General features: G+C 47.3%; 2 protein-coding genes across 3 annotated transcripts in view; one reads left to right on the top strand and one right to left on the bottom strand.

Moving 5' to 3' along the window:
- The window catches only part of Klhl18 (kelch like family member 18), a 64,038-nt gene extending 54,045 nt beyond the window's left edge, over positions 1–9,993 (top strand). For both annotated transcript variants that reach the window (XM_052722069.1, XM_052722079.1), the window contains exons 8-10: positions 2,423–2,527; positions 5,893–6,004; positions 6,776–9,993. In XM_052722069.1, the coding sequence (XP_052578029.1) occupies positions 2,423–2,527; positions 5,893–6,004; positions 6,776–7,162 (604 nt within the window). In that variant the 3' untranslated portion in view covers positions 7,163–9,993. The remainder of the gene's footprint in view (positions 1–2,422; positions 2,528–5,892; positions 6,005–6,775) is intronic.
- Positions 9,994–16,807: 6,814 nt separating this feature from the next.
- LOC128104869 (neutrophilic granule protein-like) lies at positions 16,808–19,383 on the bottom strand. The gene is made up of 2 exons (XM_052729831.1): positions 18,378–19,383; positions 16,808–17,702 (listed from the first exon to the last, which is right to left on the bottom strand). Exons 1-2 carry the CDS (start codon positions 18,552–18,554, stop codon positions 17,493–17,495), a joined length of 387 nt encoding a protein of 128 aa, XP_052585791.1. The 5' UTR covers positions 18,555–19,383; the 3' UTR covers positions 16,808–17,492.
- Between the last annotated feature and the right edge of the window lie 320 nt (positions 19,384–19,703).

The following is a 19,703-nucleotide window of genomic DNA, read 5'->3' as shown; positions in this document are numbered from 1 at the left end:
TGTACAGTTTTTAAAGAATAGTTGATCGTTAATGATTTTTCTGTATAATTCTGTGATCTGACTTTTGCCTCACAAATCCATTCTTCTTGCCATACTTCTGGGTCTCTACTTGGAAGATCACTTGACTGAGAAGGGGGAAAAGAGGCCAAGTGATGAGTGTGTGGTGAGGAAGTAGTTAGTGTAGAGGGCTTCGCTGCACAAAAGTGACACACGCCTTCCACATCCACATTAGTGTGAGGCCATGAGCCAGGAGGAATCTACTCTACCAGACTCCGAGACCAGAGTCACGGAGGAGGGTCCCCGCACACTCCTTCTGGAGGAAACAGTGTGCATGAGATGTGCCTCTTGCAGGGTGCTTTCAGAGTTCTCTTCTTCCCTCTCCACCTTGCTGTGTCCCCCACTGCCACCACCTCTTGGACATTTTGCAGCTTTTTGTGACTGAGGGACTCATTTCCCAGTATTCCCAACCACAAGCAGCTCTTTTTCTTGGGCTGTGGTCAGTGGGCTTTCCTTGTGTGTCTGTCTGCTCTGGGAGAATGTCTTGCTTTGGATGTCAGTGGGTTTGGTGTGTTATATGGGAGGAGAATCCTTTGGGTATTCCTGTCCTTCGCTGTGGTTAATGCTCTGGTATTAGCAACATGGGCCCTGTTCCATTTGTCCCTTTTAAATTACAGGTTACCTTAAAATATTCTTAGTCACTTCTCTCCTAACGTTCCATGTAGCTCTCCATCCTGCCAGTGAGTGACAGCTTCCTTTCTGCTCTCTTTCCGTCTTGTCTGGCTTGTGGGCCAGGAACCTTCTTCCAGGTTCTCCACCATCTTGCTCCAGCCCACACTAGTCAGCACTTTCCCTTCTGTCAGCTCTGTCTTTACTTCTTATTTGATTGTTGCCTATAGTTTGGGCGCACCTCTTGATTCATTCTCATGTCGTTACTCAACTCCTGACTTAACAACCTTGTGTTTGGGACTAAGGCTGTAGCTCAGTGGTAGGATGCTTGCCCTAGCAAGAGCAAGGCCCTAGGTTCAATCCCCAGTACTACCAAGGAAAAGGAAATCTAGTTACTTCGTGTATGTTTCATGTCCATGTCTAGAAAGGTATCGATACCTGTAGTGACCTTGCTTCAAACAAGGCTGTCTCCTCTTCAGGCAGGTCCAGAGGGTCTGTTACTGTAGTTTGATTTGCTGTATGTACTGGAAAAGTGGCAGTTGTCTGGTATATTTCTTTCCTGTTCAACCCCAGCTTCATTTTTAGTCTTCTATAGCATCAGATGTGAAAACACTGAGTCAGGCGGCTTGGCATTCCTGCTTAATTTCTCATAAGGCTTTAATGGGATGGAGGTTATATGATTATCTAGACCCCTGGATAGTGGGGATTTTAGGAAAGCTTATGTGTAGAACAGGAGACTCTGGGTTCGTGTCGTTCAGTTCTCAGGCTGCCTCCAACTTGAGCTCTCCTGCCTCAGCCTCCTCGGTACTGGAACTGCACCACCATGCCCATCCTGTTCTCTCCTCATAACCTAGTATCTAGGACAGCATACCTTGCACATGGCTGATGAAAATCTGGGAAATGAATGAATAGGACATGTGTCCTAATAAAGAAGCCGCTCCTGGGGCATGGAGTTAGAGGACAGTAATTCTGAGGCATGTGGGACCTTTCTTGAGTGTGACAAGACCCTAAAATTGAATTAGGCTGAGGCCCTGAGTTTGCTCAGCATGTAAAAATGTTTCTTGTGCAGTCCTGACAATTTGAGTTCAGTCCTAAGAACCCACAATGGCAGGAGAATGCCAACTCCCAAATGTTGTCCTCTGGCCTCCACATGCATGCCATGGTATGCATGTGTGCCAGCACACAAGCGTGTACACACACACACACACACACACACACACACACACACAAATAAAGATAATACAATTTTAAATTTTCTATTATTTATTTTTACATGTGTGAGTGTTTTACCTGCATGTATGCCTGTGCACCACATGCCTACCTGGTCCTCATGGAGGCCAGAAAAGATTATCAAATTCCCTGGAACTAGAGTTCTAAATGGTTGTGAGTGCTGGGAATTGAACCCAGTCCTCTGGAAGAGCAACCAGTGCTCTTAAATCTGAGCCATCTCTCCAGGATTAGGAGTTCAAAGTCATCCTCTGTCACATAAACAAAAAAGTAAATTAACCCCCTTCACTGAGATTAGAGTTGAGGGTTTCGGGCAGATCAAGGACTAAATCCTGCAGTGGAGGTAACCTGTCGCTGGGCCTGAGACTGGCAGGGAGCAGTGCAGATGAACCGCTGAAGAGCTTCCTGATTTTCTGCCCTTAGCTGGTTGTGTGCCTGGGACTGGGTCTATTCTAGAAAGAGGCAGTTGACAGGTTAACTTCTCAGTGTGTATGACCGACTGCTGGGATGACCATTCTGTCTGTTTCAGTGCCATGGGGACAGTCGTGCTGGATGGACAGATCTACGTCTGTGGAGGCTATGATGGCAACTCTTCCCTCAACTCTGTGGAGACCTACTCACCTGAGACAGACAAGTAAGGGCGACTGTTTCACAGCATGAAAATTAGAGCTGCAAGCCAGGGACAGTGGTGGTGCACACCCTGATCCCAGCACTCGGGAGGCAGAGGCAGGCGGATCTCTGTGAGTTCAAGGCCAGCCTGGTCTACAGAGGGAGTTCCAGGACAGCCAGGGCTGCTTCACAGAGAACCCCTGTCTTGAAAAAAAACAAAGAAAAAATTAGAGCTGCAGTGTGTTCTTGACGCTGAGTTTGTTTTGGTTTTTCTGAAATGGAATCTCATAATGTAGTCTAAGTTGGCCTCAAACGCTCCACAATCCTCCTGCCTTAGCCTCTTGAGTGCTGGGATTGTAGACATAAACCGCTATACTCAGCTAAACTGTTCCCCACTACCTGACCTTATGCATGCTAGACTCCCAGCTCCCAGCTTTTATTTAGTTTTGCTTTGGTTTGTTGGAAAAGAGGTCTTAAACTCAAGGACTCTAATATGTCACCTCAGCCATAGAGACGTGCTGTGACCCAGCTTACAGCTTCTTCTGGGTAGGAGGTGACTTAACAATACTTTGCATGTAATAGATTTTAAAATCTTTGGTTAAAGGCCAGTCATGGTGGTGCATACCTTTAATCCTTTCACTTAGAAGCAGAGGCAAGACCATCTCTGTGAGTTCAAAACCAGCCTGGTCTATATAGTTTATTCTAGGCCAGCCAGGGCTACAAAGTGAGACCTTGTCTCAAAACAAAACAAAAAAATTAAAAAAATAGTTATTAAAAGTCCTTGGTTAGCCGGGCGGTGGTGGCGCACGCCTTTAATCCCAGCACTCGGGAGGCAGAGGCAGGCGGATCTCTGTGAGTTCAAGGCCTGCCTGGACTACCAAGTGAGTTCCAGGAAAGGCGCAAAGCTACACAGAGAAACCCTGTCTCAGAAAAAAAAAAAAAAAGTCCTTGGTTAAATGAATCTTTTGGTTAAGTTTCAAAAGAACTAAAGCCAGGCGTGGTGGTTCATGCCTGTAATTCCAGCACTTGAAGTAGAGGTAGGAGGCTCAGGAGTTCAAGACTATATGAACCCATTTTAAACAAGAGGCACGGATACTTAGGAACATTTATTTATTGGTCTGTGTCTCCTCACTAAATCAGTCCATTGTAATGTAAGTACAAGCACAGTGTGTAAGAAGTAGATAGACAGCATATTCCAAGGCAGTGAGGCCTAATTTGAAAGAAATCAAATGTATGGTCAGAAAGCTTGGGGAGTGTTGACGTCTCTCCTTCAGAGTGCTTGTCTTTCCATCATAGATGACATTGCAAAAATTCTAGAAAAGCTGGTACTGTTTAAACTTAGGTCTCTGTAACACCCATTACAATCTTGTAGGATGCTTTTGTGGAACACTGGAAAACACTGGCAATGCTAGGCTGAACTACTCATTCTAGTGTGTGAATCATCCCGTCTTAGACAGCAGGATGTGAACAGAAGCTGATATTCTGTTACCTAACCAACTGACTGGTTATTCCAAGGTAGAAGGAGGCTGGTCCTCCCTAGTGCTCAATTTGGCAGGCTATGAGTGCATTGTGCTCACCTTGCCCTGGAGGCCTGTGTCTGGATCTCTTGGCACAGAGTAGGGAGCACTTATCTCCATGGGGCAGGGGTGCGAGATGAGACTCTTCAAGGACAGAAAGTGAGACTGGGGGATGGCTTAGTTTATAAAGTATTTACCTTGTAAGCATGAGTTCAATCTCCAGAACCCACGTAAAAATGCCAGGCATGGTGGCTCACACTTAGAACCCTAGCTGAGAAGGTGGAGACAGGAGGATTCCTCAAGGCTTGCTGGCCAGTCAATCTAACCTAATAGATGAGCTCTGGGCAATGAGATACCCTATCTCAAAAAAAAAAAAGGGGGGGGGGAGGTAGATGTAGTCCTGGAGATAATACCCAAGATTCCTCTGCTTCCACATGTACATTCGCACATGCATGTGCACCCATACACATAAGCACATAAACACAAGGTTAAACAGTGGTAAATGCTTATCCTAGACAAGGAGACAGCAGGCAGGGAGGGTTCAAGTAAGAAATTCCTCACTGTACACTGTGGGTAAAGCTAGAAGACACATAAAATCCTCATGATAAAGAAGCACACCAAGAGCCAGGGATGGTAGTTCACCCTGAAATCTCAGCACTTGAGAGCTAAGACAGGAGGATTGCCTCCAGTTCAAAGCCAGCCTGAGCTACAGAGTGAGACCTGTCTCAAAAAACAAATCACATCGAGGTGCTTGTATACTGCCTTAGGAAAGGCAGTGAGGAGCCACTTGAGGGACATGGTACAGCTGCTGCAAGAGCAATTCAGTTCCCCTGGCTGTGTGGGTTTGGGGTAAAGACAGCCTGAAAGCAAGGCCACATATAAGGAGGCCCACACAGTGGTCCAGGTGGGAAGCCAGAGCTAGGCAAGTGGTATTGGGAGCCAGAACAAGTAACGATTAGGAAGTAAACCAAGTACTTGTGGACCACAAGAATACCAAGAGAGGTGTGTCGCACACCTTTAATCCCAGCACTCAGGAGGCAGAGGCAGGTAGATGTCTGTGTGTTCAAGGCCAGCCTGGTCTAAATAGAAAGTCCCAGACTAGCAGTGGTGACATAGTGAGACTCTGCCAACAAATAAATAAATAAATACATGCATGCATCCATACATACATACCCGGTGGTGATGGCACACACCTTAAATCCTAGCACTCAGGAGGCAGAGGCAGGCAGCTCTCTGAGTTAAAGACCAGCTTGTTCTACAGAGTGAGTTCTAGGACAGCCAGGACTACACAAAGACACCCAGTCTCAATAAATAAACTAAACAAACAAATAGATCATCTTTGGAGCTGGAGAGATGGCTCAGTGGTTAAGAGCACTGAATGCTCTTCCAGAGGACCTGGGTTCAATTCCCAGCACCCACATGGCAGCTCACACCTGTCTGTAACTCCAGTTCCAGGGGTTCTGACATTTTCACACATGCAGGCAAAACATGTAAATTAATTTAAAAAAAAAAAAAAAGACCGCTGGGAGAGGGAGAAGTCAATGAGCACTTAGGTTTTATAAGTAGAATAACTAGGTAGCTGATGTCTCATTAACAAGGCCAAGGAATGCAGAACAGTTGCAGATATGTCTGTGTGACAGGCCTTGTTTGAAATGTGCTGATTTTGCTACCCATAGTGACTGGCTATGGATCTGAAGCTTGGGTGAGAGGCAGCAGCAGCCAGTACCCTGCAGAGGTGGCGGGAGAGGTGATAAGATGCTAAGAAATTGTCAGGACGTGATAGGCTTAGAAGAGGTCTCCTGGGCCTGGCCAGGCTGTGTCAGAAGGTCATGGACACTGACTCACGCCCCTGCTGTTTTTACTTCTTCTGCAGGTGGACTGTGGTGACTCCAATGAGTTCAAACCGCAGTGCGGCTGGGGTTACAATCTTCGAGGGCAGGATATATGTGTCCGGTGGCCACGACGGTTTGCAGATCTTCAACAGTGTGAGTCTGGCCCCTCTGCGGGGACTTCTTCCATTCTTGGATTTTTTTTCCCCCCAAATTTGTCACTGGGCTGGGGGCATAGCCCAGTTATGTATTGCTTGTCCAGCATACACAAGACCCTGGGCTCAATTCCCAACACCACACAAACAAAAAAAGTTTCAACCCTGCCTTTGCTACTGAAGTTCCAGGGTGTCTCCTGCATCATCTAAAATTCACTTCTAGAGAGCCCATGTACACAAGGAAGTGTTGAGTGTAGTCGTTCTGAACTTGCCCCATTTGGGTGTCTATGGAATGCTGAAAAGCCTTTTGAAACTCCTCCCAAAGTAAGCCCAGTCATATGCCAGACATGAATACCAGCAACTGTGTTTTGGACACTCTGCCAGAAACTACATTTATTCTTTTAAAAGGCTCTCAGCCATGCAGTTGTGGTTCCAGAGTTAGGCAGTACTGAGATAGAAAACACTTGGGACAGTCACATGAGACAGTACTCTCCTTCCAGCTCTGCCGTCACCTAGAAGCCCTTCCTTTGGAAAATCCTTCCTTCGTTTCCTTGCGTACATCCAGAAGGCATCAGCTTAGTATAAGGTTTAAGTAGGCAGGTACACAGCTGTGAAGAGGCAGCATCAGAGCTCGGGCACGTGCTAACCGAGCTCCCTCTCCCTCATCTCTCCCAGTCTGGCACCATGTGGGCTTCTGAGACCTGCAGGATCACCCCATGGACCAGGCCTTGTCTCTGACCATCTTGTCCCTGCACCTCTCTCCCTGCTGCAGGTGGAACACTACAACCACCACACGGCCACCTGGCACCCAGCGGCCAGCATGCTCAACAAGCGCTGCCGACATGGTGCTGCCTCCCTGGGAAGCAAGATGTTTGTTTGTGGGGGCTATGATGGCTCTGGTTTCCTCAGTATTGCTGAGATGTATAGCTCTGTGGCAGACCAGTGGTGCCTCATAGTACCCATGCACACACGCCGGAGTCGGGTCTCCCTTGTGGCCAGCTGTGGGCGCCTCTATGCAGTGGGTGGTTACGATGGACAGTCAAACCTAAGCTCGGTGGAGATGTATGACCCAGAAACGGACCGCTGGACATTTATGGCCCCCATGGCATGCCATGAGGGAGGGGTTGGTGTGGGCTGCATCCCTCTTCTCACCATCTAGGGAGAGGGTGGGATGTGGTGGGTTAGGGATCTGGTACAAGCATAGGCGCTTCCTTTCAGAGGGAAGTCCTCTCAGAAGAGGCAGTGGTGGAGCAGAAGACGGGGTGAAGTGTGAGCCTGCCAGAGGGACAGTGTTTCCAGGTGCTCAAGTCCTCCCTCACTGTGCTGCCCTTGAGACCTTAGGTTATCAAGACGCACAGCACAGGACAGAAGCCTCTCTGGTCCCACAGCCAGTAACACGGAAGTGGTTTGCTGGCCCGTGTGTACACAGGCTCCATCCAAGCCCAGCTGCACCTGCTGCAGTGCTGGCCCAGCTCCCACTTGCCACAGTGCTGAGTGCCCCTGCGCAGGAGGCCTTCCAGCCGACGCTCCTCCTTACCTGCTTGTGTGCAGCCATGTTGTGGCCAGTTTGCCATGGGAAGCGGCAGTGTCCTGCCTATTGGAAACTGTGGGGTAAAGCTGGGAGAGAAAGGACGCCCTGGTGTCCTGACTGCCTGTGATGGAGCAGCTACAACAGCGTGCTGCGTGCACACGGGCTCTTCCTTCCATCATGGGGCAGTTAGAACAGCGTGCTTGCTACGTGCACACAGGCTCTTCCTGATGGGTGCAGACAATCTCATCCCTGTCTGCAGCAAGCAGGAAGGCAGAAGTCTTCCCCATGCCTGATGTTTTGGGAATTTAGTGAGGTCTTTCTCTGCTTGTCCCAGAGAACCAGAAGGGGACTAGAGATGCTTGAAAGAAACTGGAGGAAATGGAAACAAGAAAATGCTTGAGAGAAACTGGAAGGAACAGACTTCTTTAAGAGAACATTTTCACAGGAAGAAAGCAAAAGATACTAAAAGCAAATGCACATTTAAATGGAAAACCATCAAACATGACAACAGTGTATCCACTCCCACATTCGGATCCCAGGGTCCCGAGCCCTCCTAAAGCAGTTGGGGTTCCCTCTGAGCCTCAGTGTGTCTGAAATCAGGGCATTCTTGACTGGACCTGTAGCACGGTGCTCATGGGGTTAGTCTCCTCAGCTACCATCAGAGGACTTTTTAAATCATAGGCGTAGGGAGCTGGCTGAAGTACTGCCACTCATCTCTACAGGAGCTCTCAGCATCGCTGGGACTCAGATGTCCCCGTGATTACCTCCTTCTGCCACCCAGCGCTCCTTCAGATCCCTTCTCCCACATACATTCCTTCCCTCTTTGGCCAGCAGGAAACAGCATGTCTGGCCAGGTTCGCACTTATCCATCTACCATCCTTGAGTAACTTCTCACCATGATGCTTCTGGGGCACATTGGCCATTTGTACCTCTAGGACCTAACCAGGGGCTTGCTCCTACCAGCCGTGGACTAGCTTGGTCAGGTGACCTGTTTGCCCTGCCATTCCCCTGCTTTTCCATCCGCTCGCCAACCCCGAGGGTCCACCTTCCCTCCAGCCCTTGGCAGACTGACCAGCAAGGTGGGCCTTTACATCAAGCAACGCTGGCTTCGTGATATAAAGACCTAAAGACTAAAGTCTTTCGCTGCTGCAAAGAAGAGATTTTATATTTCTTCCTTTAATCTTGGCAAATGACCTCGTGAAGAGACTCCATGCTCCTTCCTCCTCTGGATGGGACCTTATCGTAGCACAGAAGGACCCAGAGAGGAGATTTTTCTATCACCAGTGCACTGGGCAGTGGGGTGACCTTCACCTGCTGCTGCCAAAATCTGTTTTTCTAAAATTCTTCCAGTAGAGACTAGAAGGTTACAATTACTTTAGCCCCAAACTGGGTCTAAGGGTCCCACTCTCCACCTGATTGGTTTCTTGCCCATTGCTGCCTGCCTGGAGCAGCCTAGAAGCCGGTCCAGAAAAGCCCAGTGTGAAGCCTGGGGGTATCCCTTACTCCAGACGGTCAGGTTGACCAGTGTGTGCAATGGCCATGGATTCAGGAGGAAGGACTTTCGTTCCCTGCCACTTAAGAGCTGGGCCTCTGCTATAAGCACTTGAAAATAATATTTTTATTTTAAAAGACTGAACAATCTGATAACTGAAAGATACATTTTAACTAGGCTCCCAGTGGAATGCCAGCATTTCTTCCTGCCCCTCAGTTTGCCTGCTGAAATAGACTCTTGGGAGGCCAGGGGTCTCGGTTTTCTGTTAGTCCTGTCAGGAAGGGTGTATCCGTGCTCATCTTATTAAGTCCTTTCTTCTGTGAATGTACTGCCCGGCCTCAACTGTGAAGGTGCTGAGAACCAGTCGGTGAGCTCCCAGGTAGATCTCCTGGATCCTTACAATGCCAGCAGACTGTATCACTGGAGATGATACATCCTCATCCCTGTCTGCTGCTGTTGGATTAGCTTTCCTGAGTCTCCTAGTGTAGAGCTTTCACTGTGCACACAGAGACAGTGTTTCCACGAAAGATCAAGTCAGTGTTTGAATCTGGGCTCTGAGCACACTTGGGCAAACAGGAACCTTTTCCTACTCCCCGGTCTGAGGGCAGGTGGCTGGTCTGACTCTTTAGTGTTGGAACAGTGGGATCATGGGAAAACAGACATCACCAAAGGACATTGTGGAAAGAATGTAACAAGGAGATGAGATAGTTCAGACACGCCTGGTGGACCATGGGGTCTGGCCACTGTCCTTTCTTGTTTCCCATTCTTGGTTCTTCTCTTCTGGCTTTCACCAGAGACCACAAGCAGAAGAGAACTGAAGACCAGCCTCTTGATGGAACATAAAGATGGAAATAAGTAGAAATGTTGTCCCTCTTCACCCACAGTTGTTTCACAGGAAACTTTTTATTTATAGAACGCATGTCTTTTGTGTTAAGAAACCAAAGAGAAATAAAGAGAACACTCTTAATACTCTTGCCTTTCCCTGATTGTGTGTGTGTGTGTGTGTGTGTGTGTGTGTGTGTCCATTGCTGTGTGGGTGTAAATGTGTGTCCATTCCCGTGTGGGTGTGGGTGTAGGTGTGTCCATTCCTTTGTATGTGTGTGGAGACCAGGAGTTAACATTGTGTAGGTGGATCTGTCTTTACTGAGCATCTATATTGTTCTCTGATCATGAGACGAATCTTAGACTGCTGTGTCAGCTGCTGGTACTGCTCAGCTTAGTGTTTGGCAGTAGCGCGTGGTGGTTAGCAGCTTGCTCCACCCTGTAGGCAGCTGCCAGGAGATGCACCTCTGTACTGTGGCTGGCATGAGAAACATGAGACTAGGAAGCTGCATTTGGCTTCATTTTTGTGTGTTTAGAACCTTTTTTTAAAAAAATTATTTATTAAATTTTTATTTTATGTGCATTGGTGTTTTGCCTGCATGTATGTCTATGTGAGGGTGTCAGATCCCCAGAAACTGGAGTTACAGACAGTTGTGAGCTGCCATGTGGGTGCTGGGAATTGAACCCGGGACCTCTGGAAGAGCAATCAGTACTCCTAACACTGAGCTATCTCTCCAGCACCCTAGAACCTTTTTAAAGCTTGCTCAGATCTTATATGGGTGTAGGTGCCCATGTTGGAATGCCATTTGTAGGTGGGCTCTTCTGTCTAGATTGCTGATGCCAGCCTCTCCCCAAATAACCACACAGAGACTTAATTATAAATGCTTGGCCGATAGCTTAGGCTTGTTTTTAGCTAGCTCTTATAACTTAAATTAACCCAATTTTAATAATCTGTGTGCTACCCCAAGGCTCGTTTACCTCATGTACATACTTCCCATCCTGCTTGCTCTGTGTTTCGTGGCATCTCCTCTGACTCCACCCTTCTTCTCCCCAGCATTCTCTCTGCCATGAAAATCATGCCTCACCTTCAGCCAATCAGCTTTTTATTAACAATGAGAGCAACATGTCTTCACAGTGTACAGAAGGATTATCCCACAGCAACATTGGTGTCTTTCTTGATTGATTTCCACCTTAGATTTTGAGGCAGGGTCTCTTACTGAGCTTGAAGCTCACCAGTTTGACTTGCCTGGCTGGCCAGCAGGTCCTAGGGATTTGCCAAACTCTGGGATTGCGGGTTGTGCACTGCCACATCCAGTTTTGTTTCTTTTCTTGTTTGTTTGTTTTTTGTTTGTTTGTTTTCCAGACAGGGTTTCTCTGTGTAGCTTGGGATCCTTTCCTGGAGCTCACTCTGTAGACCAGACTGGGCTTGAACACACAGAGATCTACCTGGCTCTGCCTCCCAAGTGCTGGGATTAAAGGCGTGTGCCACAGCTGCCCGGCCAGTTTTGTTTCTTTTTAACCTGGGTGCTGGGGGACCAAATTCAGGTCCTCAAGTTTGTGCAGCAAGCACTTAGCCAATTGAGTCAGCCCTTTCCTGACTTATTTAAATATTAGAAGTACATTTTTATTTGGTTTGGTTTAAAAGAAAAGTATATTGGAAAAATTACAAATATTTCCATGAATATAAAAAGCCAAATAAACCTATAGCAAAAGCAATCTATGAAAGATGGGGTTTGAATGCGATGTCCCCTGTAAGTGTCAGACATTTGAATCCTTGGTTCCCCAGTGGTGGCTGTTTGGAGAGGATTAGGAGGTGTAGCATTGCCCGAGGAAGTACATCATTGTGGGCAGGCTTTGAGGCTTCAGAATTTTTGCATTTGATCTCTGCTTCTTGCTTTTGGATCAGATCAAGATGTGAGCTCTCGGCCTGGCGGTGGTGGCGCACACCTTTGATCCCAGCACATGGGAGGCAGAGGCAGGCGAGATCTCTGTGAGTTCGAGGCCAGCCTGGTCTACAAAGCAAGGTCCAGGCTCCAAAGCTACACAGAGAAACCCTGTTTGAAAAAAAAAAAAGAAAGAGAGAGAGAGAGAGAGAGAGAGAGAGAGAGAGAGAGAAAGAAAAAGAAAGAAAGAAAGAAAGAAAGAAAGAAAGAAAGAAAGAAAGAAAGAAAGAAAGAAAGAAAGAAAGAAAGAAAGAAAGAAAGAAGAAAAAAAAGGAAAGAAAGAAGGGCTGGAGAGATGGCTCAGCAGTTAAGAGCACTGGCTGTTCTTCTAGAGGACCCAAGTTCAATTCCCAGCACCCACATGGCAGCTCACAACTGTCTGAAACTCCAGTTCCAGGGGATCTGATACCTTCACACCAGTGCACATATAATGAATTTAAATAAATTATAAAAGGAAGGAGGAAGAAAAAGAAAAAGCTAGAAAGTTGGTTCAGCAGTTTGGTTCCAAGCAACCACATTAGGCAGCTCAAAACTGCCTTTAACTCCAGCTCCAGAGGACCCAGCACCCTCTTCTGGCCTCCAAGGGCATCACACACATGTAGCATACACTATCACCAACACACACACACAACAGAACATTGGGTTGAGGAGATGGCTGAACAATTAAATTAGAGTTTGACAGAAACCAGTTTTCTTGAGGCTCATTTGTCATCAAAACCAAATTAATACTTCAAAAAAATGAAAAGAGGATAGTAGAGAACATGATACAAAGATGTGCTGTGGGAAGGAAATAATGAGACAGACAGTTTAAACAGGCATTGGGTATGTGTTAGGAGACGGTAGGGATGGGTTAACCAATATGAAAAATGTATGGAAAACCCCTATGGAAACTCACTACTTTGTAAGCCAATCTAAAGTTAGAATTTTTTTAAAAAATTGAAGTAATTTGAACACAGATGGCCTTGAATGGATGGATAATGATCTCCATGAAAGACATGGGTTATTAAATGAAAATCTGAGTACCAACTCTGTACAAGTTACTCATCAGGGAGGCCCCAGAGGCCCCCATTGCTGTAGACACAGTACACTTTGGTTGCAGGACATAGAGAAATAAAGTTGGATCTGACCTTAAAACTTCCTCCCCTAGTGCCGGAAGGTGCTGTGCAGAACACTGAGGGAGAAAAACCCATCAATAGCATCCTTGCATCCAACCCTGCATGCTGCAGTACTGACCCACCAGGCAAGATCTGCCCTCTAGTGCATTAGTAGCATAAAGGGAATGGGTGTAACCAGATGCTTTTGAATTGGGTTTGAGGCCTGATCCACAGGAATTTGGGCCTGGTATATAAACCTGGTCAAAAGCCTGTGGCTCAGTAGTTCACAGGCCCTGCTGAGGAACTTTCTACTGTTGTTTTCCTAAAAGATGTTTTGTCAAACTGCCTTCTAAATATTTTTGCTTATAGTCATAGATCAGTGCTGCTGTCAGCCTTGGCCAAAGGGTCTTCTCTGCAATGGTCGGCAGTTAATATAGATATTTATAGTTGGTCAAAGTGCTGAGAATAAGTGTCTATTGAGTGCTCAGCCCTAAATGGATAATCTATATCACACACCCCACCCAAGTCTTAGTGAATGCTTGGCCCATAGAGAGTGGCACTATTAGGAGGTGTGGCCTTGTTGGAGTAGGTGTGGGCTTGTTGGAGGAAGTGTGTCACTGTGGAGATGGACTTTGAAGTCTCATATATGCTCAAGCCATGCCCAGTGAGACAGTTCACTTCCTGTTGCCTGCAGATCAAGATGTAGAACTCTCAGCTCCCTCACCAGCACTTATGTCTACCTGCGTGCTGCCTTGCTTCCTGCCATGATGATAATGAACAATACCTCTGAAACTGTAAGCAAGTCAGCCCTAATTAAATGTTTTCCTTTATAAGAGTTGCCATGGTTATGGTGTATCTTCACAGCAATAGAAACTCTAAATAAGACAGAAGTTGGTACCAGGGTCTATGGTATTGCTGTGATAGGCTGGGCCGTGTTTTTATTTGGAGGAAATCAGACTTTGATATTTTGAGTTAGGAAAGCAGTGGAATGCTTCAAGTGCTGCTTAATGGGCCATACTAGTAGGAGCATGGAAGACAGTGGTGCTGAGGGGGATTTGAACTGTGGGAGCCCAGCTAAAAGGTTTTAGGAGAAGAATTTTAATATATGGCCTACAGACTGTTCTTGTGATATTTTGGTGAAGAATGTGGCTGCTTTTTGCCCTTGTCTGAAAAGTCTGCCTGAGACTAACATGCAGAGTTTTGGATTAATTCCATTGGCAGAGGAAATTCAAAACAGCCTAGTATTGACTCTGTTGTATGGTTATTATCATTCACTCTTATGAAGATCTATAATGAAAAGGAGCAAGCTGAGCAAGGAAAAGTACTAAATGTACAATTTTAAGAGAAAGGGCACCAGGAAGTAGAATGGAGCTAAATCCTGTGTTCAAAGAAATAAACAGATTAAAAGAAAGCCTGATGTTAAATGGAATAAAGGGAGTGGAGACCTCAAGGCAAGATCCCACACAGCTAAGCTTCCAGCTTGTGAAAAGGAATTAAAAGAACAGCTTAGGTCCAGGCATGGTGCACATGCCTTTATTCCCAGCACTCGGAAGGCAGAGGCTGGCAGATCTCTCACTTTGAGGCCAGCCTGGTCTACAGATCCAGTTCCAGGACAGCTTAGCTTAGGCAGTAAAGGAAACCATGGGAAACAGAAAAGTAGTGAAGCTGTAATTGAACAAGGGGGTCATGTTCCAGCCCATAAAACAGCAGAACTTGACAGCTTCAGCCACATGGTTCTGCCTTTAGAGTCAAGGATAGAAGAAAGGGGTTGTGGAATCTCCCTCTGTGACTAAGGAAAGCTGCTGAGACCAGATGTGTGGCAGGGGTATCCCTGCATGGAGGCCTAGAGAGGTCATTTTGTGAAGCTGTGAAGGTGAATCCTGGATTGCCTTGGAGACCCCAAGATGTTAGAGATGCCAGAGCCATGGGATACCTGCCAAGGCAAGTTGCTAACAGGGAGTGGAACCAACCCAAGAGAAAGAAATGTGTTGCAGTCAACAAAGCTGAAAGGAGTTAGAGATCTGAAGAGGAGTTTAACTCCAGGCATGGAGATGCAGAGTTTGGAGTTTGTCCAGCTGGTTTTCGGTATTGCTTTGGTCCAATATTTCCTCACTATCCTCCCTTTCCTCCATTTTGGGATGGTAATGTATATACTGTACCATTATATGTGGGAAGTATGTGATCTGGGTGTTTTGATTTAGTTTGTTTTTTGAGACAGGGTTTCTTTGTGTAGCCTTGGCTGTCCTGGAACTAGCTCTATAAACCAGGCTGGCCTCTGCCTCCTGAGTACTGGAATTAAAGGTGTGTACCACCACCACCAAGCTGTGATCTGTTTATTTTGATTTTAGTATCATAGGGAATTACAGTTAAGAGATTGCATGAATCTCAGAAGAGACTTTGAACGTTGGACTTTTAAACATTGTTGAGACTGTGACAGACTATGGGGATTTTCAAAGTTGGACTGGATGCATTTTATATTATGGCTACAAACCTACGGGAGCCAAGGAGTGGAGTGTGGCGGTTTGAATAGGTATGGCCTCCATAGACTCATGTATGTGAATGCTTGACCCATAGGAGTGACACTGTTAGGAGCTGTGGCCTTGTTGGATGAAGTGTGCTGCTGTGGTGGGCTTTAAGGTCTCATATATGCCCAAACCACATCCAGTGAGACAGTTCACTTCCTGTTGCCTGTGGATCAAGATGTAAGACTCTCAGCTATCTCTCCAGCACCATGTCTGCCTGCATGCTGTCTTGACTATAATAGACTAAACCTCTGAAACTGTAAGCAAGCCCCAGTTAAATGTTTCCCCGTATATAAGAGTTGCCATGGTCATGGTGTCTCTTCACAGCAATAGAAACCGTAACTAAGACAGGGAACATCACTGAAGAACAGTGGAATGAATGTAAGAGCTGCAGGATGGGACTGAATGATGTGAAATTCTGTCTTTACATGACATGGCCACTTCACCCATGAACTCACTGCAGCTATGATTACCTGTACAAGGTGAAGTCTACAAGATCAGCCAGGCAGTGGTGGCGCACGCCTTTAATCCCAGCACTTGGGAGGCAGAGGCAGGTGAACCTCTGAGTTGAGTTCCAGGCCAGCCTTGTCTACAAAGCAAGTTCCAGGACAAAAAAAAAGTCTACAAGATCATCAACATTCCACCAGGCAGCACTAACTGGACTCTGAATTATTGACACATGAAAAAAGAGAAGACATGAAGTGGGGATGGGAACGTGTTAAGGGTGCTAGGAGAGATACCAGACAGTCACCACCAGCACACTAGATGCTGCCCAACCTGCCTGTGGTCTCCCCCTCAAGGAGAGAGTGAGGCCACAGAGGCATCAGCTACAAGGGCATGATGGGACATGGAAGCCTAACCTCCATCCACCAGAACCCAGAGGGCCTGGGCAGATCTGGATGAGGAGCAGGTGGGCTCCCACTGGCCACCAGAGAATTGGTGTTACAGGGCACCAGAGTCCCCTCTAGAACTCTTCTAGGCCCTTCCTCTCCAAAGAGTGGGAAGGTCTAAGCAATACGGACACAGCACATGCCACACCTTTCCAGACACTTGCTGCAAAGGGCTTGGTTCTGTTTGCAGATGAAGACCCTGTGTATGCAGCACATACACAGTCTGTGTCTCCCAGAGCCCAAGAGAGCCCAGCAAGGGGGATGGACGACCTCAGGATTGGACCTCCGCAGTGAGAAACCTGGAGGAGACGTGGGGCAGCAAGCTGCTCACCTCTCTACTGCAATCCCTGTCGCAGCTCAAGGTCAAGGAGGTTGAGAGCCGCCTTCTGATGAATTGACCTGTGCAGTTTCGATCCTCCTGTGAGGGGTAGGGGAAAGGGGGGGGGGGACAGGACAGGAGCTAGAGGCATCTTGTCACATTTCTGGAGAGAGGCAGGCACTGTCCTCAAACCAGAGATGCAAGCCAGAGCCAGCAAAGAGAGACAGTGGATGGGAAGGACAGATTCACACCCATGAATGTAAACGACAGGACCTCCATATACATTATTAGAGGAGAAGGCACCTGTAAATTATCACGCCCAGAGAAAACCATGTTTGTTGAAGGTCCTGGGTGAAGGTACATCGACAGCTGAGCCTGTCCCTGGGAAATGAGGTTGTGAGTCAGTAAATGTAACCATTGCTTTCAGTGTGAATGGTAAAAGAACATTTGAAGTACGTTACTTTCTGGTTCAGTTTTAAAAAAGCAGCCTCTCTAGTGGATTATAGACACACTTGGCCATTCTGCTCTTTTTATATTTAGTAGGTTTTAGCAGGCAGTGCCTCCTCCCACACCCACTTTGTGTGGCACTGGGAATCAAACCCAGGGCCTTGAACATGCTAAGCAAGACTACCACGGAGCTACATATTGCTGTTTTAGAAAGTAATTGCAATAATTTAAAGTAAGAAAAGGTGTTAGAGAGAGTCTGGCTTTGCTTTTTTCTAACAATTCTTTGGGGTGTGTGAGAGTGCATGCCTGTAGAGGTCAGAGGACAACCTGTGGGAGTCCGGAGTCAGCTGTCTTTACCATGTCAGTTCCAGGGGTTCTTTATGCACTAAGCCATCTCAGGACCCCCCCCCAAAAAAAACGGCTTCAACATTAAAACTGCTGGTGGTGAAGTGGCCAAGTGATGTGGACGGAGCCAGGAGAGGAGAGAACTTCTCTTCCTCCGTAAGGCAGTCTGGGAGCTGGGAGAAGGAGACTCACCCCATTTTCCAGGAGGTTGCAGTTTTGAGGCTGTCTTTCCGGGACGGAGATGCAGTCTGTCTCGCTAATACTGAACTTGAGTGGGAAATTGCTAGTGGGATTCTAAAAAAGCAACAGAGACATCTAATTGTCTCATCTAATTGCAACAACGACCATCTCTCTTGTACAGATTGGGGAGCAAAGCACAGAGGGTTAGGTGATGCTGCCTGTGTCAACCCAGTCCAGGTCTACACTGTCCACCAAAGTCTGGGGCTTATTAAATGGCCATAACAGACCTAAAGGGTACAGTCAGTGGGTGTGGTGGCATATGCCTGAATCCCAGCACTCAGGAGGCAGATCTGTGTGAGTTCAAGGGCAGCCTGGTCTACACAGCAATCCCAGGCAGCCTGGGCTACATGACATTCTGTCTAAAAGGGTGAGGGGTTGTGGTGTTTACCACAGATAGCTGTATGACACTCTTCAATTGCCCTTCAGTACCGTCCTGTATAAAGTAGGAATAAAAATCCCTTCCCCTCAGGTCTCATGCCAGGAGACAGGCTGACAGTACAGACTTGTCCTTCCTGTGAGTAGATGAAATGGTTGGCCTAGAACTCATTATATAGCTGAGACTAACCCTGAACTTCTGATCCTCCTGCCTCCACCTGCCGAGTGCTGGGGTTCAAGTCCAGGGTTTCATGCCCCCAGGGCAAACACTCTACCAACTGAGCTACATCCCCAGTGCCCAGATAACAGAAACCTACACTGCCTGTTTCCCAGGCTGGGGTGGCAGACACTCACCTGACCAGATGGCATGGTGACATCTATCAGGCAGAAGAGGGGCTTCCCTGGACGCCCATTGTTAAATGCCTCTAGGGCCTGCTCAACAATATCCTCATGTGTTGGTGGACGCTGGGCTTCACAGGCTACCAGAGCCAAGGCCACCACCAATACAAATGCCTTCCACAGCCTTGCCATTGTCTCTGACACATTGCCACTCCTGACTCCTTTTATTTAGGTGGTACTTAGGCTGCCTTGCTCAAGGACAGCTGGCGACATAAATGGCTGATGGCTCCAGAAAGGGAGCCCCTTCTGTCCTTGGCTGGAGATCATTATTGGCCAATGTCATGAAACACTGTTGGCCAAGAGAGGCAAGGAGGTTTGGGCAACAGACCAGGACCTGGAAGTGAGTCCTAAGCTAGAAGCAAGAGCCTTGTTGTCAGCTGGGCATGCCTGTTCACTCTGGGCCTCCGTGCCCCTACTGGACCCTCCAGACCTGCTCCATTCACAGCTCTTCTCTCTTTGCCCGACTCCCCTGCTTTGATCCCAATAACAGCTGCCCAGAACCCATGGACTCCACATGGAGTTCTTCATCCAGCTTCACAAGAAGACGATCGTTTTGAGGTTACACTCAGGGGAGACCCTAGTGTCACCCATTTTAAAAATACATCCTTGTCACACTCTGAACATCATCACTTCTTGGTCTTTAAAATTGTTTATGGACTGGGCATGTGGCAACACTCCTCTAATCCCAGTACTTGGGAGACAGAGCCAGGTCGATCTCTGTAAATTCAAGGCCAGTCTGGTCTCCAAAGTGAGTTTCAGGCCAGCCAGGACTACACAGTAGGACCCTGTCTTTAAGAATAAAATGAAGGTAAGCCGGGCGGTGGTGGCACACGCCTTTAATCCCAGCACTCGGGAGGCAGAGCCAGGCGGATCTCTGTGAGTTCGAGGCCAGCCTGGGCTACCAAGTGAGTTCCAGGAAAAGGCGCAAAGCTACACAGAGAAACCCTGTCTCGAAAAACCAAAAAAAAAAAAAAAGAATAAAATGAAGGTATGGTATGGTAGTGCACAGCTTTAATCCCAGCATGTGGGAGGCAGAGACAGGAGGGTATTAGTGTTACAGCTCTGAGGGGAAAGGTGTCCTGGCCGTAGGGAGCCACGTCACACAAGAGATTGGGGAAGAGACAAGAAAATGGCTGCCTCTGTTTGGGGAAGGGAAGGAAGAGGCAGCAAAGACCTGATGTCGTGGGTCCTTTTTCCACCTATGACCTTGAGGTACCAACCCTAGGACGTGGCCTCTGAGTTGTTCTCCTCAATTTATATCATAATAAGCTCCCTATACTC

Source organism: Peromyscus californicus, unplaced genomic scaffold (genome assembly GCF_007827085.1).
Source record: "Peromyscus californicus insignis strain IS unplaced genomic scaffold, ASM782708v3 Scaffold_11__1_contigs__length_118956290, whole genome shotgun sequence".
Taxonomy (NCBI): domain Eukaryota; kingdom Metazoa; phylum Chordata; class Mammalia; order Rodentia; family Cricetidae; genus Peromyscus; species Peromyscus californicus.
This window is presented reverse-complemented; position numbering and strand designations above follow the sequence as displayed.